Raw genomic sequence first — 20,088 nt, 5'->3', positions numbered from 1 at the left:
TTAAATCTGGAATGTCAGCTGTAGCTATACTCCTATATAGTAGCCAGAAGCTTGAAGGTCATCTTCTCAGAACTTGCAATTGTATTTTATTCTGGGATTGTGACTGTTTGCCAAATGTGAAATTGTACAATTTTAGTGTCTTGCTTGCATTTGGTTCAAGTTTTACATTGTATATTTACTTTTCCTGTAAGTAGAAGTACGGATGAGCAAATGAGTACTTACCTTTCCAATATGGGTGAATCACTTGCAGAGAAGTTGACATGTTGCAGAGCATATGAGTGCTGCCTGAAGCGGCATTCTGTAGTTGGAGGCAACTCAGTAATAGAGATTCAATTACATGAAGTGATTTTGCTTGTTTTAAATGAGAGAAGGAGGTTGTTGATTACTTGGGACATGTATCAGCTCTTTTTGTCTTTTGATGTTCTGTGTCTGGAGTTGTAGGGTTTTACTCCATTCTTTTCCAGAAGTGCATGCAAAATGAGTTTAGATACTTGCATACAAAATGAGTTGCCAAGCATTATTAAGACAAAGCTTAGAATGATTCTTAATTCTTATAGATCAGTAACTAGATAACTGAAGCCTTCTGTACAATGTAAACATGAGTGAAGAATGTAACTATCATTATCTAGTTCCACAGGCACTCATACTGACTTGTATTTTGGATCAAACCTATATAATTTGACATTGCTAATGCAGATGTGTAAAGCTATCTCTGCAACTGTAATGTCTCATATTTACATATGCGACTATTTTGGATCAAACATATAGTATTCATTAAAAAAAAATGCAACTTTTACTTCAATCATGTCACTTAAAAGATTAAAACCAAACTCTAACATACATACTTATCAAGACCAACTAGATCAATATTAATTAAAAGCCATTGGCATGGAAGCTATTTCTATATTTATGCTGTCACTATCTATATCAGGAGTAGCCGCACCCTAGCTAGTATTTTTTGGGCAATATGGGATTGTAGAGGTTTTCAAGCTTTTTCATCTTAGACTCGTATTCTTCACATTCAAGAAGTTAGTTCTCATTCTCATCAGGCCATTGGAATAACCTTCTCAATCGCATCCACAATTTTCCCCTTGTCTGCTTGGTTGAGATCTGGGAGATTAGAAACTGTGTCCTGTGTGCCACAGGCATAATGTGCCAATGCAAGCTTAGCATCCATTTTCTTCTTACTCTCCTCGTCTTCCAACTTGTATTTTCTGCCCCCACCATCTACTCAATTTCCTCCTTACATAACTTTGGTGTTATTGGTATTTACGATCTTATTTTCATTCTTTTTTCCTTGGCAGAACAATCAAAATTCCATTGGCATTTCAAACAAACAATGATATCAAGCACTCCCTTAAAGCAGGACGTATGCTTAAGAGTTTAAATGAACTCAACAATTTACTTGGTATTTTCATCCTCATACACACGGATAGTCATATAAGTCTGGCCCTTTGCTAATCGGGGCTAAAACTCCGGAAATGAAAAATGCCAAAATAGGAATAACACTTGAGATTATCAGAAATGCCCAGAAAGAATCATATTTGTAAAGGGTATCTTTAGTAGTAGCTTTCACATCAAATAATCCCTTTCCATTTTTGAGAAGGGAAACATCACTACCACCAAGATAAAATTCTTTCTACCACAAGTCTTGCCTTTTTTGTCAAGACCGCAGGCAATTGAGGTAGTTGTTGGCTTATCAATGATACACATAATGCTCATAAGACGCTGTTTGAAATCTTTTTTGAGATAAAATATAATTAGCATCTCAAGGATTGCATGTTATTGATATTCAAATGCCAAAAGTATAAAAACGTTCATGGCCACACCGTTTCTTATCTGGATAAATGCAGGTCAATGACAACAAATTAAACACAGTATTGTCTTTGCTATTATGATAATTCTGTGAGTGTTTTTAACGTTCGAATAAAATATTGACCATCAACAGATTAGTGAATTCACGTAGCATTATTCTATCCTATGCATTACTTGAGATTATTTTCCCAAATTTGTGATCCATCTAGATATGGCTATAATATATTCAATTGTAAATTGGTACGACTGAATTACAAATCTTTTATGTATTTAGTTTCTAGTTGATTCTTCCGTATGCTTGCACTTGAATAGGTTGGCATGTACTATTATAAAATTGAGATACTGGAGTCTTCTTATGATTAAATGTTGTTTGGGCTTGATAAATGATAAATGAAGTGACAGATGCACTAATGTTGAATAATTTTCTAACTTTTTGTGATGTTGAAAATTAAAAAACATTGTTTTTAATTAGTTCAATGCTATTATGTTGCAGTTGATTATATTAGAGGAATTATCTAAAGCGTTTGGTGAGATAAACGTCAATGCAAAAAACGTACTCTCTTGATATAATTCCTCTTGCAAAGGTCGTGAAGCAAACAAATATGTAAGTTATTGTTTCTCTAGATGTGCTTTATTTGTAACATGGGTTTTGACCTAATGTGTTAAGGTTTTGTTTAGTCATTGGATCATAAATGGAGAGGATAGACTTTTGCATATAATGATGTAGTGTTTAAGCAATATGTGTTGACACTTGATAAATGATGTGGATATGACACGTTATGCCACCTAAGATTAAGACCACAAATATATGTTAGAGCTTAATTGAGGCAAATACTCATTTTCTTCTAGAATAAGGGCCTTAATCCGCCCTTCATTTTGAACCCTAACTACAACATGAACCCCAACGATCCCAACCCTCCGCTCATACCCAACTCCTGTGGTCCTCACTTTGGTTTCGTCCCTAACCTAACTATTAACCTGAATTTGCTCTATCACAACATGTTATCCAAGCTGATGAAACAATATGAATAAAGTTGTATTTCTTGCAAGCATCAATAAAGTTGCAAATAAGAAGCACTACGCCACAACCTCTTCTTGGTGATGTCTTGTTGATTTACAAGTTGTGGAAGATGAAGCAATTGAGAAAGGAGTTGACCGATGTTACATCTTCGTTTGATTAAGTTTTGGGTTAAAAAAAAAATTTTGGAGTATTTTGTTATTTTTTAAAAGATATTTTGGTACTTTGAGGATTGATAGTTGGACTTCATATTTGGTACTTTTTGGTTGGTTTTCTTATTAATTTTTAATTACACATAAATTCGAAATGCGCTAGTGAATCGTCATTTTGTGTTCACAACAAAGTTATAGATACAATTTAGAATTGATGGAACTAGACATTTACTTATAAGTCACAATGAGGACTGACACGAGTTTTACGGCTAAACTTTGTAATAGGCAAGTGCTTGATGCAGAAATTGAGGTTGGTTATTGGTTTGAAAATGGCTAATGATTGTAACATTCACAAATTTGATTTTGTTAGTTTATGCATACTAGTAATTTTGAGTTACATATCTTCTCTCTTAGGTTTATGTTTGAGGTTTGTGTGTGTTCTGGCAACAATCACCAATGGGTGGGTGGACATAATGTGCATGAGAGAGTTGGATTAGGAGGTGGTAGAGGAGGTGGACATTAGTGGTTTGTGATCTGGAAAAAGTATAAAGAGTTTTTAAGGTTGGGGAAGTCATTCTAACTTCTCTTTCTATTGAAATCCTCTTTTTCTATTTGAAGAGTAGCCTCTAACTTTTATAGTTGAAATTTATCAAAAACCCTAAATTATTCTATATTTCTTCATTTAATCTCCAGCTTAACTTTTCCTTATAGTTTCATTCACAGTGCTTCATGTCTTCATCGTGCAGGGGCATCCAAGAATCACATACTCTAACATGAGATTCTCTTCAAGGCTAAATACAATTAAAGACTGAAAATTTTCTTTACTCTTTCTTCCATGGAGAAAATGTAAAGCTCATTGATGATAATCTTAGTGAAACACGAGAAGGGTGTTGAGGAGCTGGATGGAATTTCTGGATCTTCTTAGGTTTATATTTGAGGTATATGTGCTTTTTGGCAACAATAGTTTGAGATTTGGGTATGCATAATGAGCATGAGAGATGTGGAGGAGGAGATTAATGTTTTGGTTTGAAAAAAAAAAAAAAAAAGTTGTTTAAGGCTAGGGAAGCCATTACAACTTGTCTTTCTATTGGTATTTTCCTTTGCTATTTAAAGAGTAGCCTCTACCTTTTATGGTTGAAATTTATCAAAAACGCTACCTTATTTTCTATTTCTTCATTGCATCTCATGCATGTTATTGGTTATTGGGTAATCATAATTACCAATTTAATCTTGTTTCAATATTTCCATACATGGTTCTCTTGTAATTTTGAGTTTAAACTTGTACTTGAAACTTCAAAATGCTAAACTGCATGTAGCATCCATTAAACTAACTTAGGATATTTTCTGGTGTTTTCTTGTATTGCTTGCAAAATCTTATTTTCTAGATAATGTTCCAACATAATATATTCAAGGAAGGACAATCAAACACCAAATATTCCCAATGAGACTCATTCAACCAATCACAATATCTCAAAGAAAGTCTCTAAGCAGTTGTGACTTGAAGACACCCGAAAACCAATTGACAATTGATAACGAAAAAGAATTGGCCGTACCTTTTCTTTTATTTCTTTGAATTTAAAAAAAATGACAGTAAATTAAAGGTTGGAGACATCACTTGTAACAAAATATGGATCAATGTATAACCAATATATTCTTGAAATTGGTTTTGCGAGCAATTGGTGTTATGCTCATCAAAACCAAAAGATGATAGGAATTGTCATGCACTACTACAATCTTCCCCATTGCACACCAATTTTTTTAGTGGCTTTAGTTCCAATGCATACTAATGTTGGTGACTAATGACATTAGCCACTATGCACGTAGAGAGTTGATGACACACGACATTTATCACATTAAACGAACTTGGAGAAAGGTTTTGCATATTAGGTATTCATTAAGATCTATAATTTGATCATTTTATTGCATGCATCTTCAATGGTCACAAAATTTTATTTACGTTTTTTATTTTTTTTATTTTTATTTTTTTACAATTTTGAATATGGATGAGCAGGAGGCAAAAGCATCGTGAACAAAACAGCTTTTTAGCTAAGGTATTATAAATTTCAATTGTGATACTTAAGAGCAAGTATATATGTATAATATTGGACTATTATGAAGCCTCCTCATAATAATTATGTGTTTCTCCTAATAGTTCTACATCAAACGTTTTGAGGAGTTGAGGCATAATACTGAGGTGATTATATAATGAGTTCGTTCGTATGCTATACTTGGTCAAATCATACAATTAAGAATTTAATATTTTCTGTCACTACAGAATTCTTCCAATAATTGGAGCAAAGGTGTTGCAGTAAAGGAATTATCTAACTTCATGGTATGTACTTTACTTAGTAGATCCATTTCACTTTATAGTAAAAAAACCAAACACACTATCTTATGTTTTGTTTTTTTTTTTTTTTAATAATGTTCTCTTCTTTTTTGTACTCTCAATTTGTAGTTTAGGCAATGATTGATGACAAATGGATGGCTGAGATGGAGTTGATTGGAGAATGTGGACTTTACTTTATTGAACAAATATGTATATAGGTACTTTGTGGAAGTTTCCTTTTAAAAAGTATGTTTCTATTGTAAAGATTTGTATATATCGGTGCATGTTTTATGTTTTTACTAATGGATTGCTAAAGACATATTCACATGTTTTATAATATCTGTATAGGGTAAGAGTTAGGTAATATGCAACACAGACATTATATTGCACTCATGAGTAACATTTCAAACATGCATAGCAAGAGAGGAAGATCATTACGCACGCGCATGCAGGAAGACTAGTTTATTATAAACAGAGTAGAGAGGGTAATCCTAATCGTAATCGGAATTGGCTTAAGGCGGTGTCACACTGTTTCACACGTGGTTTTGCAACGGTCACTAAAAAAGTCAAAAAATCAACTACTTCCTAGATGATTTTACTGTAGGAGAAGAATGCTTGAAAAACTTATGACTTGTGAGGATACAAAACCGAAACTTTTGTTTTTTTTTTTTTTTGGTCGAATACAAAGTCAAACTAAGAGCCTCAACAGTTGGAATGGAGTAATTTTGCCTGTTCAGGATTTTGGTGGAAATGCTAGGACTTTATGAGTATATGAGCATAAAAAAAAAAGGGTGGCTCTATTAAAATCTCCAAATTTAGCATTTGGACCTCCCTCCTTTCTTTTGTCATGTAAACTTCCTATTTTATCCCTATCTAATTTCTCTTTATCCTGTCAAGGACTGAAAAATCGATAATATCCTCGATATTTCTATTATTTGAGGGTCTCAATATATCTTTGACTTACCAAGAGAATATCATGAGAAATTTTCGAAATTTCGCGATATTTCCGGAAATATTAAAAAAATTTGCAATATTTCCGGAAATGTTCAAAATTTTCGCGAAATTCCTGATATTCTCCCAAAATTTCGAGATTATTGTCATCTCTCGCGATATGTGGGTTGGTCATAAAGTATTTTGACCAAAATTGAAGCCAAATTTTGACATACCTCATGAAAATTAGTCATTGTCCTTATCCAATCCGACTAAACTGTATAACATCTAAAGAGGAAAATTTTAAAAATTTATAGGATCATGTATCGCTCTTTGAGTCTTTTCCCTCCATGGTCCATGCTTATAAAGCTTCTGATTATCTAATTTGCTAACTAATAAACATTTGGCTCTATTTTAAAAAAAAAACTTTTCTATGTATTTTTATGGACCATTTTCTACTTCTTTTCCTGTTTGTTTGACGACCGATGTTTATTTTAAAATATTTATTTAATTGTAAAATATTATTATTATTAATAATTAACTCTCCTAATCTCCTATTTAAGTCATTTTGATTTCTCATGTAGAATTTCATTTCTTTGTCATGTCACTATATCTTATTATACTTTAAATTACTACAATCATTATACAATTAAGTTTATCAAACAATTTTTTGAAATACTATAGGTAATTGATCATGTAAACATTTCATAAAAATTCATTAATGATTTCCATGTTACTTTTTAAATTTCCATCATTTTTTTAAAAAAATTTACTTAGATCGAAATTTCCTCGAAATTTCCATTTTTTGGACTATCAATATTTCCTCGATATTCGATATTTTAGTCCTCGCCTCCTGTTTTTGCCAATAATTCATTTGGATTTTCTCAACGGCAGTCATGAATGAACGATGATGATTTTCTTCTAATTGATCCTTCAAAACAAGAAGGCTCACAAATATTGATGGCATAAGGGTAGAGGCCAAAATTGTATAGAAAAAAAAAAAAAGGGGCTTCCTTTTTGTATACTTCATCCTGCGGATGATATTTTCTCCTCTTTTCAGCTGCAGGAAACACAATCATACCCACAAATTCAGCTTCAATTGAGTCTTTAGACAGACCAAAAAAACAGGGATCAAATATCTGCCAATTAATTCCTTCATCAACAAGATGTAGCAAAGTTACATACACGAAAAGTGTATTGGCTGTTAATACAAAGTCAAACATACAATTACTATACATAAATGTTTTACTATTCATTAGGTGATGCCATCAATGGAATGCTAAAGTGCTTTTAGGAGACTTAAGCACCAAGACTGAGCAAGCACATATGTACAGGGAAGATAACAATCTATTGATGTCATGGCATTGAAGAAGGCTTCGATAGATATTGGAGCCACTCTTCTGGAGTTCCCTTTCTCATTTTCAGCATCTTTACTGCCGCACTTGTTAGGGGTATGGCAAGTATGTCATAGTCTTTTGGAGTCTGCAACATCAAGTGTATGTCATTGTGTCAATAGTGATTAGTGAGAGAATAACACATCGTTCTTCTCTATTTCTGAGATCATTACTTACTAATATACCTTAGGAATTTTCATCAGCTTCATACATGCTTCCTCCAATGTCTTCTGCCCTTTCTTCGAGTTGCATTTTGCACATGCAGTAACCTAATATGCATCATCAGAAAACTGCATGATTAAAAACCACTAAGCAAGTATTTGCAGAGAACGCTATTTTTGTAGGGACCAACTAACTATTAGACTTGGTTTTCTGAAGAACCCAATTTTCCATATTCCAGATCCCATATTGTGAAATAAAACTTCTCTTGGAAAATTCATATTCTCAGAGCAGGGTTTCAGGTTTACACACACTATCCAACACTAATTTTCTTTCATGTCATTTTCCCCATCACATCTAATAAAGAACATGGCCTTAATATAGCTGAACGGTGGAAAAAATTGATTCAGGAACCATACCTTAGTGGGAATTCTAATTTTTAACTGAACTATACTCAGTTGGAATCTGTCTTATTGAAGTTATTATTCATGTTCCTCATTACATTCTAATGTGCCATTACAACTTCATAAATTATGTTAGTAGCAGTTGAGCAACAAGTTGGACTAATTTTACAACTTTCCAATACGTATATACTGTACATCCAATGTTTAAGCCAATGACCACAACAAGATCACACATTTTCACCATCCATGGTAAAAATAAAATGGAAGCATGAGAATTCTCAGAGAAATTGGGTGCAGAAAGGAAAACAAAAGGAAAGAGAAAAGAACAACAGAACACTCCTCTAGTTCAGAGCTTAAGGGGCATCCATAACAAAAGCAGATGGACAGGAGGATCCCTCCAAGATTCCTTTTCCATCTAAAGGATCATGGGGACTTCGTTATATAAGTTGATGTAAAGAAGCACTTCTGTCTTAGGGAGTTTGATGGCCTCAACTAAAACAAAGAGTTGAGAGTTTGATATAAAATGCTTTTGTCCTATTCATTTGCTCTCCTCACACCCACACCCACACACACAGACCTCAACTATATCTAAATGGTTGTCTTACGCTCTTACCAGATTTTCCCACTTCCATTCTCCACCTCGTGCAATTGGTATAACATGGTCAATAGTCAAGTTTTCACGTGAAGAACAGTACCTGTGCAGAAAAGACATACAAAGTGAGTAATCAAAACCGAAATCTTCATCCCTTACTGAAAATAACACATTTATTCTGATCAGAATTCATGGCTAATGAAGTTTCTTTATTGGTGACGGCCTATTTAACAGATCACTGAATCCAAGCTATGAACTTCCTGTCTAACAACAGTTGAAGATCTCGATCAGGTTATCTAGGTATCACCAGTAGCAGATGTCCATTTGTGATTTTCAATCTGTTTGATACTGATTGCGTTGTGAAAGATGCTTGCACACAGTACATACTTCATAAATCCAAAGATGGTTCCAATTATATCGGAAATTTCTAAAGGGAGCTGGTTGGTTGAGCAAGACTTGCTTCTGGGGTAAGTTCCCTAACTTACCGGAGCCTCCCTAAATAATTCCTGCCAAGTGAAGCACCTTCAAAATGCACAAACAATGAGTGACCCTCTCCCTTCAATTTGCATGTGACACAGCAACCATGCCATCTTCTTTCAAGCACATCGCAAGTTTCACCTTCCCATGAGCCACCAACCAGCGTAATAGCTTGACCGTTGTTGGAACCTTAGCATTCAAGATAAAAACTAGCTTGACCTTTGGTTCCACTTACAACTTTGAGCGACAGAATCAAATTATGTAGAAAGAAGATGTCATTTAAGGTCAGTTCAGAAACGTATTGCATAAATTTGTCCAAGTATCAACAGTCAGAACACCATAAACCACTTTACTATTCATATGTGCATTAATAAATTATAATATTGTTTAACCCATCTATATCTCCTCTAGAACTCTAAAAGAGAAAAAGCAGTGGCTGCAAATGGTCATTGGTGATGGAACCTTCTTCATTGAAAATTGTTTGGCAATTCCCTCAATCCTATTACCTCAAGAATCATGCTCATTTTCATTATAAGTATGAAGGATTTATAGACCAGGTTCTCTGCCTATGCTGTCCACTGTTTAAACAGTTAAATACCTTATGTTTATCCTTCAGAAAGTAATCCTATGCCTTCGGATTCCTCATCAACGTAGCTGAAAAAATAACCTAAACCGCCACAATAAACAACAGGAAAAACGCCCTCCCACATTAGTGTGAACATAACCAAAAACACCTATATTGTCATGAGATGTTGTGTGTTGTTCTTTTGTGAGCTATTTTCAGAAGTTTCAGAATTCTTAACATTCAAAATTTCAAATCATATAGCAAATCTCTCTTGCTATAGCATCATTGACAACCTGTTATACTATCATAGTTCACAATGTTTCAATCAAACCCAGACAGAACTACATTTTACAATGCTTTTTAATTAGTTTTCTTCTGCCTTTCATGTTTCCTGAAGGCTACTTAGAAATAACCTCTCAATGCCACAGAAACTCCCACTCCTAGAGAAGGTGAGGTTCAGTCCCAGGTCTTTGGTATGACCACAAGAGACTTAATGAGCTACAATAAGCTGCAACATTTACTTATTGGCCCTTGAGATGCAAGTACTTAACCTATTCTCTTATAACAAGAAGGGTACATACTCAAAATAAGCACAAAAACATTTAACTAAAGGGTAATATACTTACTGACAAGTGAAACTGTCCCGACAAAGTATATTTTTACGACTAAGATTGCACTTAATTCTTCTTCTCTTTACAACTTGCAGTAAATGGGGAATCTGGAACAAAAAGTGGATGTAATCAGTCCAAGTGGACTTGAAAAGAAAAAGTGAAGACTGTTGGTCAGAGAAAACAGGATGTAGTATAAAACTACTTAAAAGCAAGGATCCATGAAGTTGTCAATCTCAAGCAAAAACATGGTAAAAATCATGGGATTACATACCCTTAAAACAGCCGGTATGTAGAAGGATCCACTTGGGGAATTAACAGTCTGATCATAGTATTCTAGGACATCCGCCTTGTACAATAGAAGAATTGAATTAAACAAGTATTTTAAAAAGGCATGATACAACTAAAGCTTCTGACCGTTGCAGGAAATATAATTTTGACTTTTTGAGGAATACGATATGTTTACTACTACAATTGCCATTACAAATAATATCAGCACATAACATATCCTTTTCAGGTGCTTCTAGCATTTGCAAAGTATCTAACTTGAGTGAGGCATGGAAGTCCCACCTTATCCATGAATTCCAAACAAATAGCACGTTTCCAGCAGACCACATTAATTGGCCTGGCACAGAAACCAAACAAAATTATAAAGAGAAAAGAAAAGAAGCAAGTAGATAAAATAGTACAGAAGAAAGTGTATGGTCCTCCATGAAACTACACCCTAGAGATAACTAGAAAAAAACACTACATAATGCATAGACACTTGTTACAAGACCACCTAATGATTACTGGATAGTAAGTGTCATTTAACATACCTCATGTTTACTGATAAGCATTAGCATTATCATGTAGATAAGACAATTGAAGGAATAGAGAAAAATGAAGCATCACAGACATTAGTTGAATGTCGAATACTTCTCCAATAGTCAAAATGTGAGAGTAAATGCATCAAGTTCATTTCCTTTCGAAACCACATAATTTAAAGACCATTTAGTCTGTTTGATCACAAGGCTGTGCAACTGGTTTGGTGAAAATGTTGACTCCCATTGTTTTCTATGAGATCTACTACTAGAATGCAAAATTTTCATTCTCATATTTGAACTGAAAGCATAAAAATCAAACATACCCAATTCAGAAATCAAGAAAGAAAACACATTACACTTATGCAAACTCATTCTCCATTGGAGACACAATCAAACTCATTTAGTTACCACATTACTAACAACAACAGCCAAAACCATGATATAAAAAATCAGCAAAAACCAAATGCGAATGATCAACTCATCAATGACTCACTAAACAGATCCACTACACATTAAATACTCATCTTTTGCTTCTAAGAAAGTAGTCATGCAAGTCAAAACCAAATAGAACAAGTGGGTCCTGATCACCAACCTGTATGAGATATCCAAAACCAGACCTCTGAAACAGGACAGCTCATCCCTCTCAAACTCATCATCATCATCACCACCACCATGATGGGCATGCTCACCAACCTTGTTGTCACCCTTAACATCCTCCTCATCCCCGAAAAACAAACGAACCTCGGCCTTGAGACGCTTGGTCTTGTTGGAAGAAGAGTTGGAGGAGGAGTAAAGCCTAGTGGAGTCAAATGAGCTGAGCCTGCGGTTTTGGGGTTTGATCGATGATGAGAAAGTGAACATGCAGCTCAATGGGTCTTTTGGGTCCAACCCGGATCCTGATGATGGGACTCCCTCACCATTGAAGAGTGACTTCACATTTGCTCGTGCAGCTAACCGTGCCATGATCAAATGCCTACTTTTCTTTTCTTTTCTTCTAGTGTTGAGTATGAAGGTTTCCTTCACTCTTATTACCAGTCCACGGAAATAAGCGCTACCACATATTTTTGCAAACATGCTTCATTTCCCTCGGAATATCCTCTGCTAGTTTACTCAAATTGACATATCTACCCTTTAATTATTCTTCCTGCTAGAGCCAAAATTCTCAACAAAAATCTAATAGTAATAGAAATAAAAATAAAATCTATTTTGGCATTCAGACAAGATTGCGTTATCGTCTTTTATAGAATAACAGATTATGAAACACATCGTTTCCTGTGAAGAACTTTTCACCAGTAATCTTTAGACCACCTTTAAAATGATGAAATGATTGCATCCCATATTGGGTTAGCGCTATTTGAGATAATTGGCATGTACTTGATCCAATTATGGCAATCATTACAAAGGAGATTCTTAATTACACGTATAATAAGCTAAGCAAGCCTAAAGCAATTGCCAATTTCTCGCTGTGAATATAGAACTGTTGGGTCCTTATGCTGTTATTCTGTTTCCTTCCAAAGGTTGTCTGTTTCCTTCCAAAGGTTGTATGGTCCTGAACACAACGAAACTCAGATGCCCGTCCCCGAATAATTGATATACCTTGCCTGCAAGCGAGTGTGGTTGTTCGCCAACACAGAATGCAAGAACTGAATTCTCGACCTCAAATCCAACTGCGGCCAGGCTCTTTCTTCACACAAGTTCCCTTCATTAGTTGCCTTGACTGATCCCTACAACCCCACATTCCCGCCACTGCGGTCTTCCAATTCCAGCTCTAGAGGATAATGGTGATGGAAATGAATTAGGATTATCAATTAGTAAGCAACGTGAATCCAGAATGCCAGTTTACCAACGTTTAACGATACAAATAAATTTAGATCTTAGAGGCCAAGCGAAAGAAAACATGACCAGCAGAGTAACTGATCTGAATCAATGTAAGGACAACAGTAACCATTTGTTTTCCATGGAAGTAAAGACCACAAGTTATGTTCTACAGGCAAAGACTTATTTTACGTCTAAAGCACTAGGTCATGGGCCCATGGCATATTAGGAGAAATCTCTAAAATTGGAATACTGTTTCAGTTTCGGTCCTGATTACTGATAATGTCTGACATTGTCTTTAGATCAATATTAATGAACTTAGCACATCTTCTCTGCACTATATTGAGTATATTCTGAAGCACTATATATGGTTTATCTGATGAGATCAAAATCAGAATCTTAGGATCCTAGCCACTCGACAAAGATCTGGAGACTGTCTAAGCAAAGTTGTAACAAGTCTATTGCAGCAATGCCCCCAAAATCTAGTCTGAAACCATGGCAAAGCTAAATATCTAAACAGTGTACCATAAATTAAACTCTAGGGTGGGGCGTTTAAGGATAGATTACTCTGGGTACGATCAAATGATTGGTGAAAACAACAAGGGGATTAGTAGGAATGGTCAGGCTCATTGTTTGCTTCCATCATGATACCTAACCAATTCTAACATGCTATTTTGAATGTAAATACAGAACCAATTGTTCCAAATTATAAGTAGGGAGACAAAACTTTTACAATCAGAGAGAGAAACTTCATGATCATACTAGAGCAACAGGGTATTATAGTTTAGTTCTTACATTCCCACGTTGAAACTTTCTGCCAACAGTCTTGTCCTGATTCATTGTTTAATGGATGTGGAAATATATTAACAGTCTTGTCCTGCATCAACACGAGATTTTTATGAAATTACCATAAAAATAACGATGACGATGATTTTTGGTATAAAATTGATGCTGGTTTTTTAAGGATAAACTGATGATATCACGCGGTGAGGTTGACAAACTCTAAGTTCACCCCTATAAAAGAATATGTCACTTAGAACCAAAGTGAAACAATGTACTAGAGTAGATAAGCGAAGTCATACTACGACCAATACAGTTACTATCGGATCTGCACCAATATAAGGACAGCGTTAACCATCTAATTTTCTCAAAAGCAAGGACCACCCAGTGTTCTTGGGGAGCAATTCTTTTATAGTTTGCATTCCTAAACATTAGGTTGCAGCCAAGAAGCCCAGACTAGCACAGGATAATAGAGAAAATCCCTGAAAATTGGATAATCATACAACTCTCTGTGAACCATTTTCATTTTAATTTCTTTCAATTATGAGCATGAAAACTATACCTCAATTGAATAATAATGATAGAAGGACTTTGAAGACTGGTTTGACACCTCATTTTGAAGAAAACGAGTAATCATACCTGACTGAAAATGATGCACTACACGTTTGCCATTTGGACCCTATAAGGACTTCAAGGTCTCCCCTCATCCACCTAATCTGCATGGAATCTACAAATGGAACAGAGTACCTGGATTACAAACCCAAATCAATATAACTATCCTAATCTGCATGGAATCTACAAATGGAACAGAGTATCTGGATTACAAACCTGAATCAATATAACTATCACAGAGGAATGCATTACAGTAGAAAATATATATATATACACATAGCAATGGTAATCAAATGAGTATTAACACAACCAAAGTATGAACATGTTGGCAGAAAGTTTATGCTAACAAGTAGATCAGAGGATAACATTAAAGTTTCAAACTTCAGTCAGGATGAGTTCCAAGTCCACGGTAGTATGTACAGTTCAATAAAATATACTTGATCATCACTATGTCCAAACTCATAAGAGCATCGAAGTGAATAAACCTTATCAAATCAAATTATATATATCAAAAACTGAGTCTTAACATGGTAGTTTGATGTGATAAGAATCAAATCCTGATAGATGATCAAAATGATTTGGAGCAACATAAGCCATTACACACATTAGGAAACCCTATGTTTAAGAAGCAGTTCCTATGGAAGATAGATTAGAATCGGTCACTAGTTAACAAACCACAGTCCCTAGACTTCTGTACAGAAAGGCATTTTAAAAAAAAGCGACAGTTAGAATTCATACCAGTGTCCATGGTCTTCTATAAGAGGAAAGTCAAATAGGGGCCACAATCATACACAATGAAGTGATTCCAAATGCCCAGTGTCAAGACTTCTTTTCTATTAACCTTTTCAGCAGTCTTACCAGTAATCTTTACAAGAGCAAACACCATCTTTAAAATGATGAAAACGATATGCATCTCGTACTATGATAGTTCTTTTTGAGATCTTCGACGTATGCTTGATCCAATTATGGCAATCATTACAAACACGGAGATTCTTAATTACACGTATGGGAATCGTATTAGATAGGCTAATCAGGCCAAAAGCTATTGCCAATTTCTCGCTATGAATGTACACTGTTGGATCTTTATGCTGTTGCTCCATGTCATTCCAGAGGTTGTTACGGTCCTCAACATAACCAATTTCAGCTGCCCGCTCATTCAAATCCCCTAAGAATTCATATATCTTATTGGCAAGTGGGTGCAGCCGGTCACCAACATAGAATGCATGAACCGAATTCTTTACCTCAATCCAACTGCGGCCAGGCTCTTTCTTCACACCCCTTTCCTTCATTAATTGCCTTGCCTGATCCCTATAACCCCACATTCCTGCCACTGCATACATGTTTGATATGAGAACGTAAGTTGCTGAGTCTTCAGGTTCCAGTTCTAGAAGATGACGGGCAGCAACCTCCCCAATTTCTGTGTTCTTTTTAGCTATACAAGCACTTAAGAGAGTCCTCCAAATCATTGAATCTGGTTTTATTGGCATCTCAGTTATGAATTTTCTTGCCTGGCTCAAAGAACCAGCTCGACTAAGAAGATCAACAACACAAGCATAATGCTCAGCCTTAGGCAGTAGTCCATGCTCTTTGCTCATGGATTCAAAGTATGCAAGCCCCTCACTTACCAAGCCTACATGGCTACAAGCTGAAAGTACTCCCACAAATGTGACATGGCTTGGCACCACACCAAGTTGTTTCATCTGCTCAAATAGATGTAGTGCTTCAATACCATGCCCATGCTGAGAATAGCCGGTGATCATGGCATTCCAAGAAATCTCATTTTTTTCAGGCATTTCAATAAACTCTCTCTTTGCATCATCAACACTACCACACTTTGAGTATAATGTGATTAAAGCATTGGAAACCTCAGCTTCTGAATTGTTCCCAGTTTTTATCACCATGGCATGAATCTGCTCTCCTTGTTTTATATTTGCTAAATTAGCAGCAGCGCTGACTGCAGAGCCAAATGTGAACAAATTAGCTTCTACTCCAGCTCGATGCATCTGAGAAAATAACTGCAGTGCTTCCTCACAGTACCCACTCTGTCCAAACCCTGATATCAGTCCATTCCATGATATATTATCTTTCACATCAATTTTCTCAAATGCTTGGTAGGCTTCCCATATTCTACCACATCTAGCATAAAGGGTAACGAGTGCATTGCCAACGGAAAGATCAGTCGAATAACCAGATATGCATGACTGAGCATGAATCTGTCTACCTTGATTGAGTGCTTGAATACCAGCACATGAACTAATTGCACTTGAAAATCCTATGTTGTCAGATCGAATCCCTCGGTTTTGCATTTCTTCAAAAAGTAAAAGAGCTTCAGCAAACAAATCATGCTGTGCATACCCTGCAATCATAGCTGTCCACGAAACAACATCATCTTCAGTGAGTCTTCTGAGTATTCCAAGGGCAGTATCCAGTTTTCCATGCTTAGCATACATATCAATGAGCACGCTACAGACATATGCATTAAACTGAAAGCCAGTTTTTATGGCTTGAGTATGAACCTGTTCTCCTAAATTGAGAGCTCCAACAGAAGTACAGGTTCTCAAAATACTCGGATAGGTATATTGATTAGGAATCATACCCTCAACATGCATTTGTTTAAAAATATGAAACGATTCGATCAGGTCATCTTGCTGCCCATAAGCAACTAGCATCACATTCCACAGGACAACATTCTCTGTCTCTGTTGTAAGGAAAAATTCATAGGCGGTTTGCAAATCTGAGCATTTCACATAAAGATCAAGCAGAGACCCTTCGAGGATTATATCTGATGACATTCCTGCTTTAATTGCATATGAGTGGAGTTGTTTCCCCTTATACAGATAACCAACTGATGCACAGGCACTCAAAAGACTAGCAATTGTTACACAGTCAGGTTCCATACAGTCACTCTGCATTTTCTTGAACAATTCCAGAGCCCTATCACTAAACCCACACTGAGCTAGCCCAGATATCAATGAGTTATATGATACTCCATCCCTGTACCACATTGTATTGAAAACTTGTTCAGCAGATATGAAGTTCCCTGAACGGGAATATAATGTTACAAGAGCATTGCATACGTATGTTTCACAAGAAAAGCCTCCCTTGAAAACAAGGCATTGCAGCTGCTCACCCAGCTCAAATAACTCTATTTTTGCACAGGCACTAATCACGCTTGAGAAAACATAAGGAGTTGGGAAAATTCCTGACGTATGCATCTGGATGAATAGGAGAACAGCTTCTTCTTCTCGTCCATTACGAGATAAGCCAGAAATTATAGCCACCCAGGAAACACTATCCCTAAAATTCAATTTATCAAAGACTTTTTTAGCAGAATCCACAGAGCTGTTCTTAGCATACAAATCGATCAAGGGATTACATACAAGTAAACTAGTACCAAAACAATGGCGGATAATCCTAGCATGAATCTGTTCCACATATTGGATACTGGCATTACCACCACCACACGCCCTTAAAACTCCTGCAAACGTGGTCTCATCAGGACGCACATTTTCTGCTACCATTCGGGAAAAGAAACCCAATACTTGACCCGTCAACTTCTTTGCAAGAAACCCATGAATTATGTTATTCCATGAGAATAAACTTCTATATGGTAGATCATCGAAAACCTTGACTGCGCTGCATGAGTCATCATTTGCAAGATAAACACCAACAAACAGGTCACTTATTTCATATTCTCCACCAAACCCCAACTTCAAAATCCTAGAGTGAAGTTTCCTAGCATCTAACAAAGACCCAGAACTCAAGCACCCTTTTAAAAGCCAAATATACGTCTGAGAATTGGCACGAATGCAACGTGCTTCCATAGAATGCAACAAATCGATCCCCTTTGGACCACCTTCATTTTGATGAACTAGATAATCATCCGAAACACGAGCATTGGCTGCATTACTATATTCCGCCAAGCTCAAACTGACTACACTCCCACAAAAGTGCTGCAGAAATTCAAAAGATTAAATAAAACAAAACTAGAAGACCCAGAACAAATCAAAAGAAGAGGAGTTCACCTTGCGAAGATTGATAACTGAGGTGGGTTTGGGTTTGGTTCTGAAATGAAGCCGGTAGCGATGGAAGAACATAGGGTTGTGGCATTGGTTTACAGTGAGCATCAAGGACCTGAGACACCCACTCATCTGCCTACAGTCATCATTAACCTCGCTCTATAAACTTCACCACCCTCCTGCTCCATACAAACCAAATCAAATTTGATAACCATATCTTCATTTCAAGTTTCAACAAAACAACATCATTCAGATAATTGCATATATCAGAGAGCATAGGGAAGAGGCATCAGATAGGTGATAACAGTTCCGAACAAACAAACAAACAGCATCAAATACAATTTATCACACAAACCTGAAATGGAGAGCTGCAAATGAGAGTTTGCAACTTTGTGCAGATAGATGGGAGTGAAAAGAAGAGATGGGTGGGTTTAGGGTTTAGGGTTTTGGGGGTTTAGGGTGAGAGTAAGCAAGTGAACTGAAAGTAGGCGCAGGCGGGGCAGCCCAGTGGTTCGAAGTTGAAGAAGATCATCTTCTATGGATTTATAATTTGTAGCCTCCCGATTCATAAAGGACAAAACAGAGAACGTCTTCCATGCTCGGAGCTTTACATGCTCGTCTTGTTTGGGCCCAGACATGTGCAGCTCACATGTCAACAAAAAAAGAGGAAATGTTAATGGGAAAGGCTTAGCCTGTTCCCGGTTGACGTTATCAGATTTCTACCCACAAATGGACAACCCATTCTCTTTAGGACCCATACTTCTGTTCATCTCCTTTTCCCTACAAGAGGAAGGACATGGCCTGAGGAAGATTAGGAATTCACCAGTACCTCTGGTAACACTCCGACCTGTGGCAATCGATTAGCTAGGAAGGAACGCAAGCAACAGTAGTTATCGGAGACGAATCAAAAACTCCGGAACCGCTGCCGGAAACCGGAATCACACTGAAATCCGACGTCACCCAAAAGCACAATTTCTTCATAACCCAATGGAATTCAAAAACTATTTATACTAGCATGTAGAGCGTGACGAAAGGATTAAGTTTTATACCACATGAAGCTCAATCCGTAGCCGGAGTCGCCGGAAAAAAGCTGGAGAACCGCCTGGGAAGCTTTTAGCTGTCCAGCTTCGTATCATCGCCGTCTGTCGCCGTCAAAGAGACCAGGAAGAAGTCGGTATCAAAGAAACGAACCTAACATCCGTGTTTTTCCGCCGGTAGATGGCCTGACGGCGAGGAAAAGACCGGGCCTCGTCCTCGGGTATTCGGATCGCAAGACCGGGTCAGAGACTCGGGATCTCTCTCGATCCCTCTACAGTGTTGATCTGATTGAATACACAGTCTCTCCTTAATTACTTTAGAACGGTCTTGATAAAGAGGTGGCATTTTACGGTTCAGATTGCACCACGTGATTTTCTATTAATGCCTTAAAATTCTAAAACTTCAGAAAATCACAATAAATAGTTGGGGTGTCCAAAAAATTCCCTGAAAATATCGACGGACTCGTGACGTTGTGTATTTTATTATTAAACCCTTAATCAAGGAATTCACCGCCTCAAAATTTTTTTAAAAAAAATTCCGAGCACCTGTACAATTTCTGAGATCAATAAATAATTTTC

The 20,088-nt window shown here is 36.4% G+C and overlaps 2 protein-coding genes across 8 annotated transcripts; both read right to left on the bottom strand.

The window, feature by feature from the left end:
• Window positions 1–7,359: 7,359 nt before the first annotated feature.
• LOC112202791 lies at window positions 7,360–12,298 on the bottom strand. The gene is made up of 7 exons (XM_024343801.2): window positions 11,839–12,298; window positions 11,011–11,065; window positions 10,715–10,789; window positions 10,459–10,550; window positions 8,812–8,893; window positions 7,821–7,904; window positions 7,360–7,723 (listed from the first exon to the last, which is right to left on the bottom strand). Exons 1-7 carry the CDS (start codon window positions 12,207–12,209, stop codon window positions 7,598–7,600), a joined length of 885 nt encoding a protein of 294 aa, XP_024199569.1. The 5' UTR covers window positions 12,210–12,298; the 3' UTR covers window positions 7,360–7,597.
• Window positions 12,299–12,458: 160 nt separating this feature from the next.
• Window positions 12,459–19,827, bottom strand: LOC112202789 (pentatricopeptide repeat-containing protein At4g13650). Of its 7 annotated transcripts, XM_040519555.1 has the most exons (7): window positions 19,522–19,827; window positions 18,828–19,415; window positions 18,479–18,651; window positions 15,192–18,406; window positions 14,481–14,568; window positions 13,857–13,938; window positions 12,459–13,014 (listed from the first exon to the last, which is right to left on the bottom strand). In XM_040519555.1, the coding sequence occupies exons 3-4, from the start codon at window positions 18,602–18,604 to the stop codon at window positions 15,308–15,310; spliced, it is 3,225 nt and encodes a 1,074-aa protein (XP_040375489.1). In that variant the 5' UTR covers window positions 18,605–18,651; window positions 18,828–19,415; window positions 19,522–19,827; the 3' UTR covers window positions 12,459–13,014; window positions 13,857–13,938; window positions 14,481–14,568; window positions 15,192–15,307. The 7 variants fall into 7 exon arrangements, with proteins under 7 accessions (XP_040375489.1, XP_024199562.1, XP_024199561.1 ...); XM_024343794.2 differs by having other exon boundaries at window positions 14,481–14,588; window positions 18,828–19,827; XM_024343793.2 differs by lacking the exon at window positions 18,828–19,415.
• Window positions 19,828–20,088: the final 261 nt, after the last annotated feature.

This window comes from Rosa chinensis, chromosome 5, assembly GCF_002994745.2.
Source record: "Rosa chinensis cultivar Old Blush chromosome 5, RchiOBHm-V2, whole genome shotgun sequence".
In the NCBI taxonomy this organism is placed as follows: domain Eukaryota; kingdom Viridiplantae; phylum Streptophyta; class Magnoliopsida; order Rosales; family Rosaceae; genus Rosa; species Rosa chinensis.
This window is presented reverse-complemented; position numbering and strand designations above follow the sequence as displayed.

Bases quoted from the DNA above. Each gene is read 5' to 3' on its own strand.
- LOC112202791 (XM_024343801.2), bottom strand. From the start codon at position 12,209: ATGGCACGGTTAGCTGCACGAGCAAATGTGAAGTCACTCTTCAATGGT. The intron at 10,551-10,714 runs GTATGTAATCCC...TTTTTGTTCCAG, and splicing joins ACATACCGGCTGTTTTAAGG to ATTCCCCATTTACTGCAAGT. The intron at 7,905-8,811 runs GTAAGAGCGTAA...GATGCATATTAG, and splicing joins AATGGAAGTGGGAAAATCTG to GTTACTGCATGTGCAAAATG.
- LOC112202789 (XM_024343794.2), bottom strand. From the start codon at position 18,604: ATGAGTGGGTGTCTCAGGTCCTTGATGCTCACTGTAAACCAATGCCAC. The intron at 18,407-18,478 runs GTGAACTCCTCT...GAATTTCTGCAG, and splicing joins CAGTTATCAATCTTCGCAAG to CACTTTTGTGGGAGTGTAGT.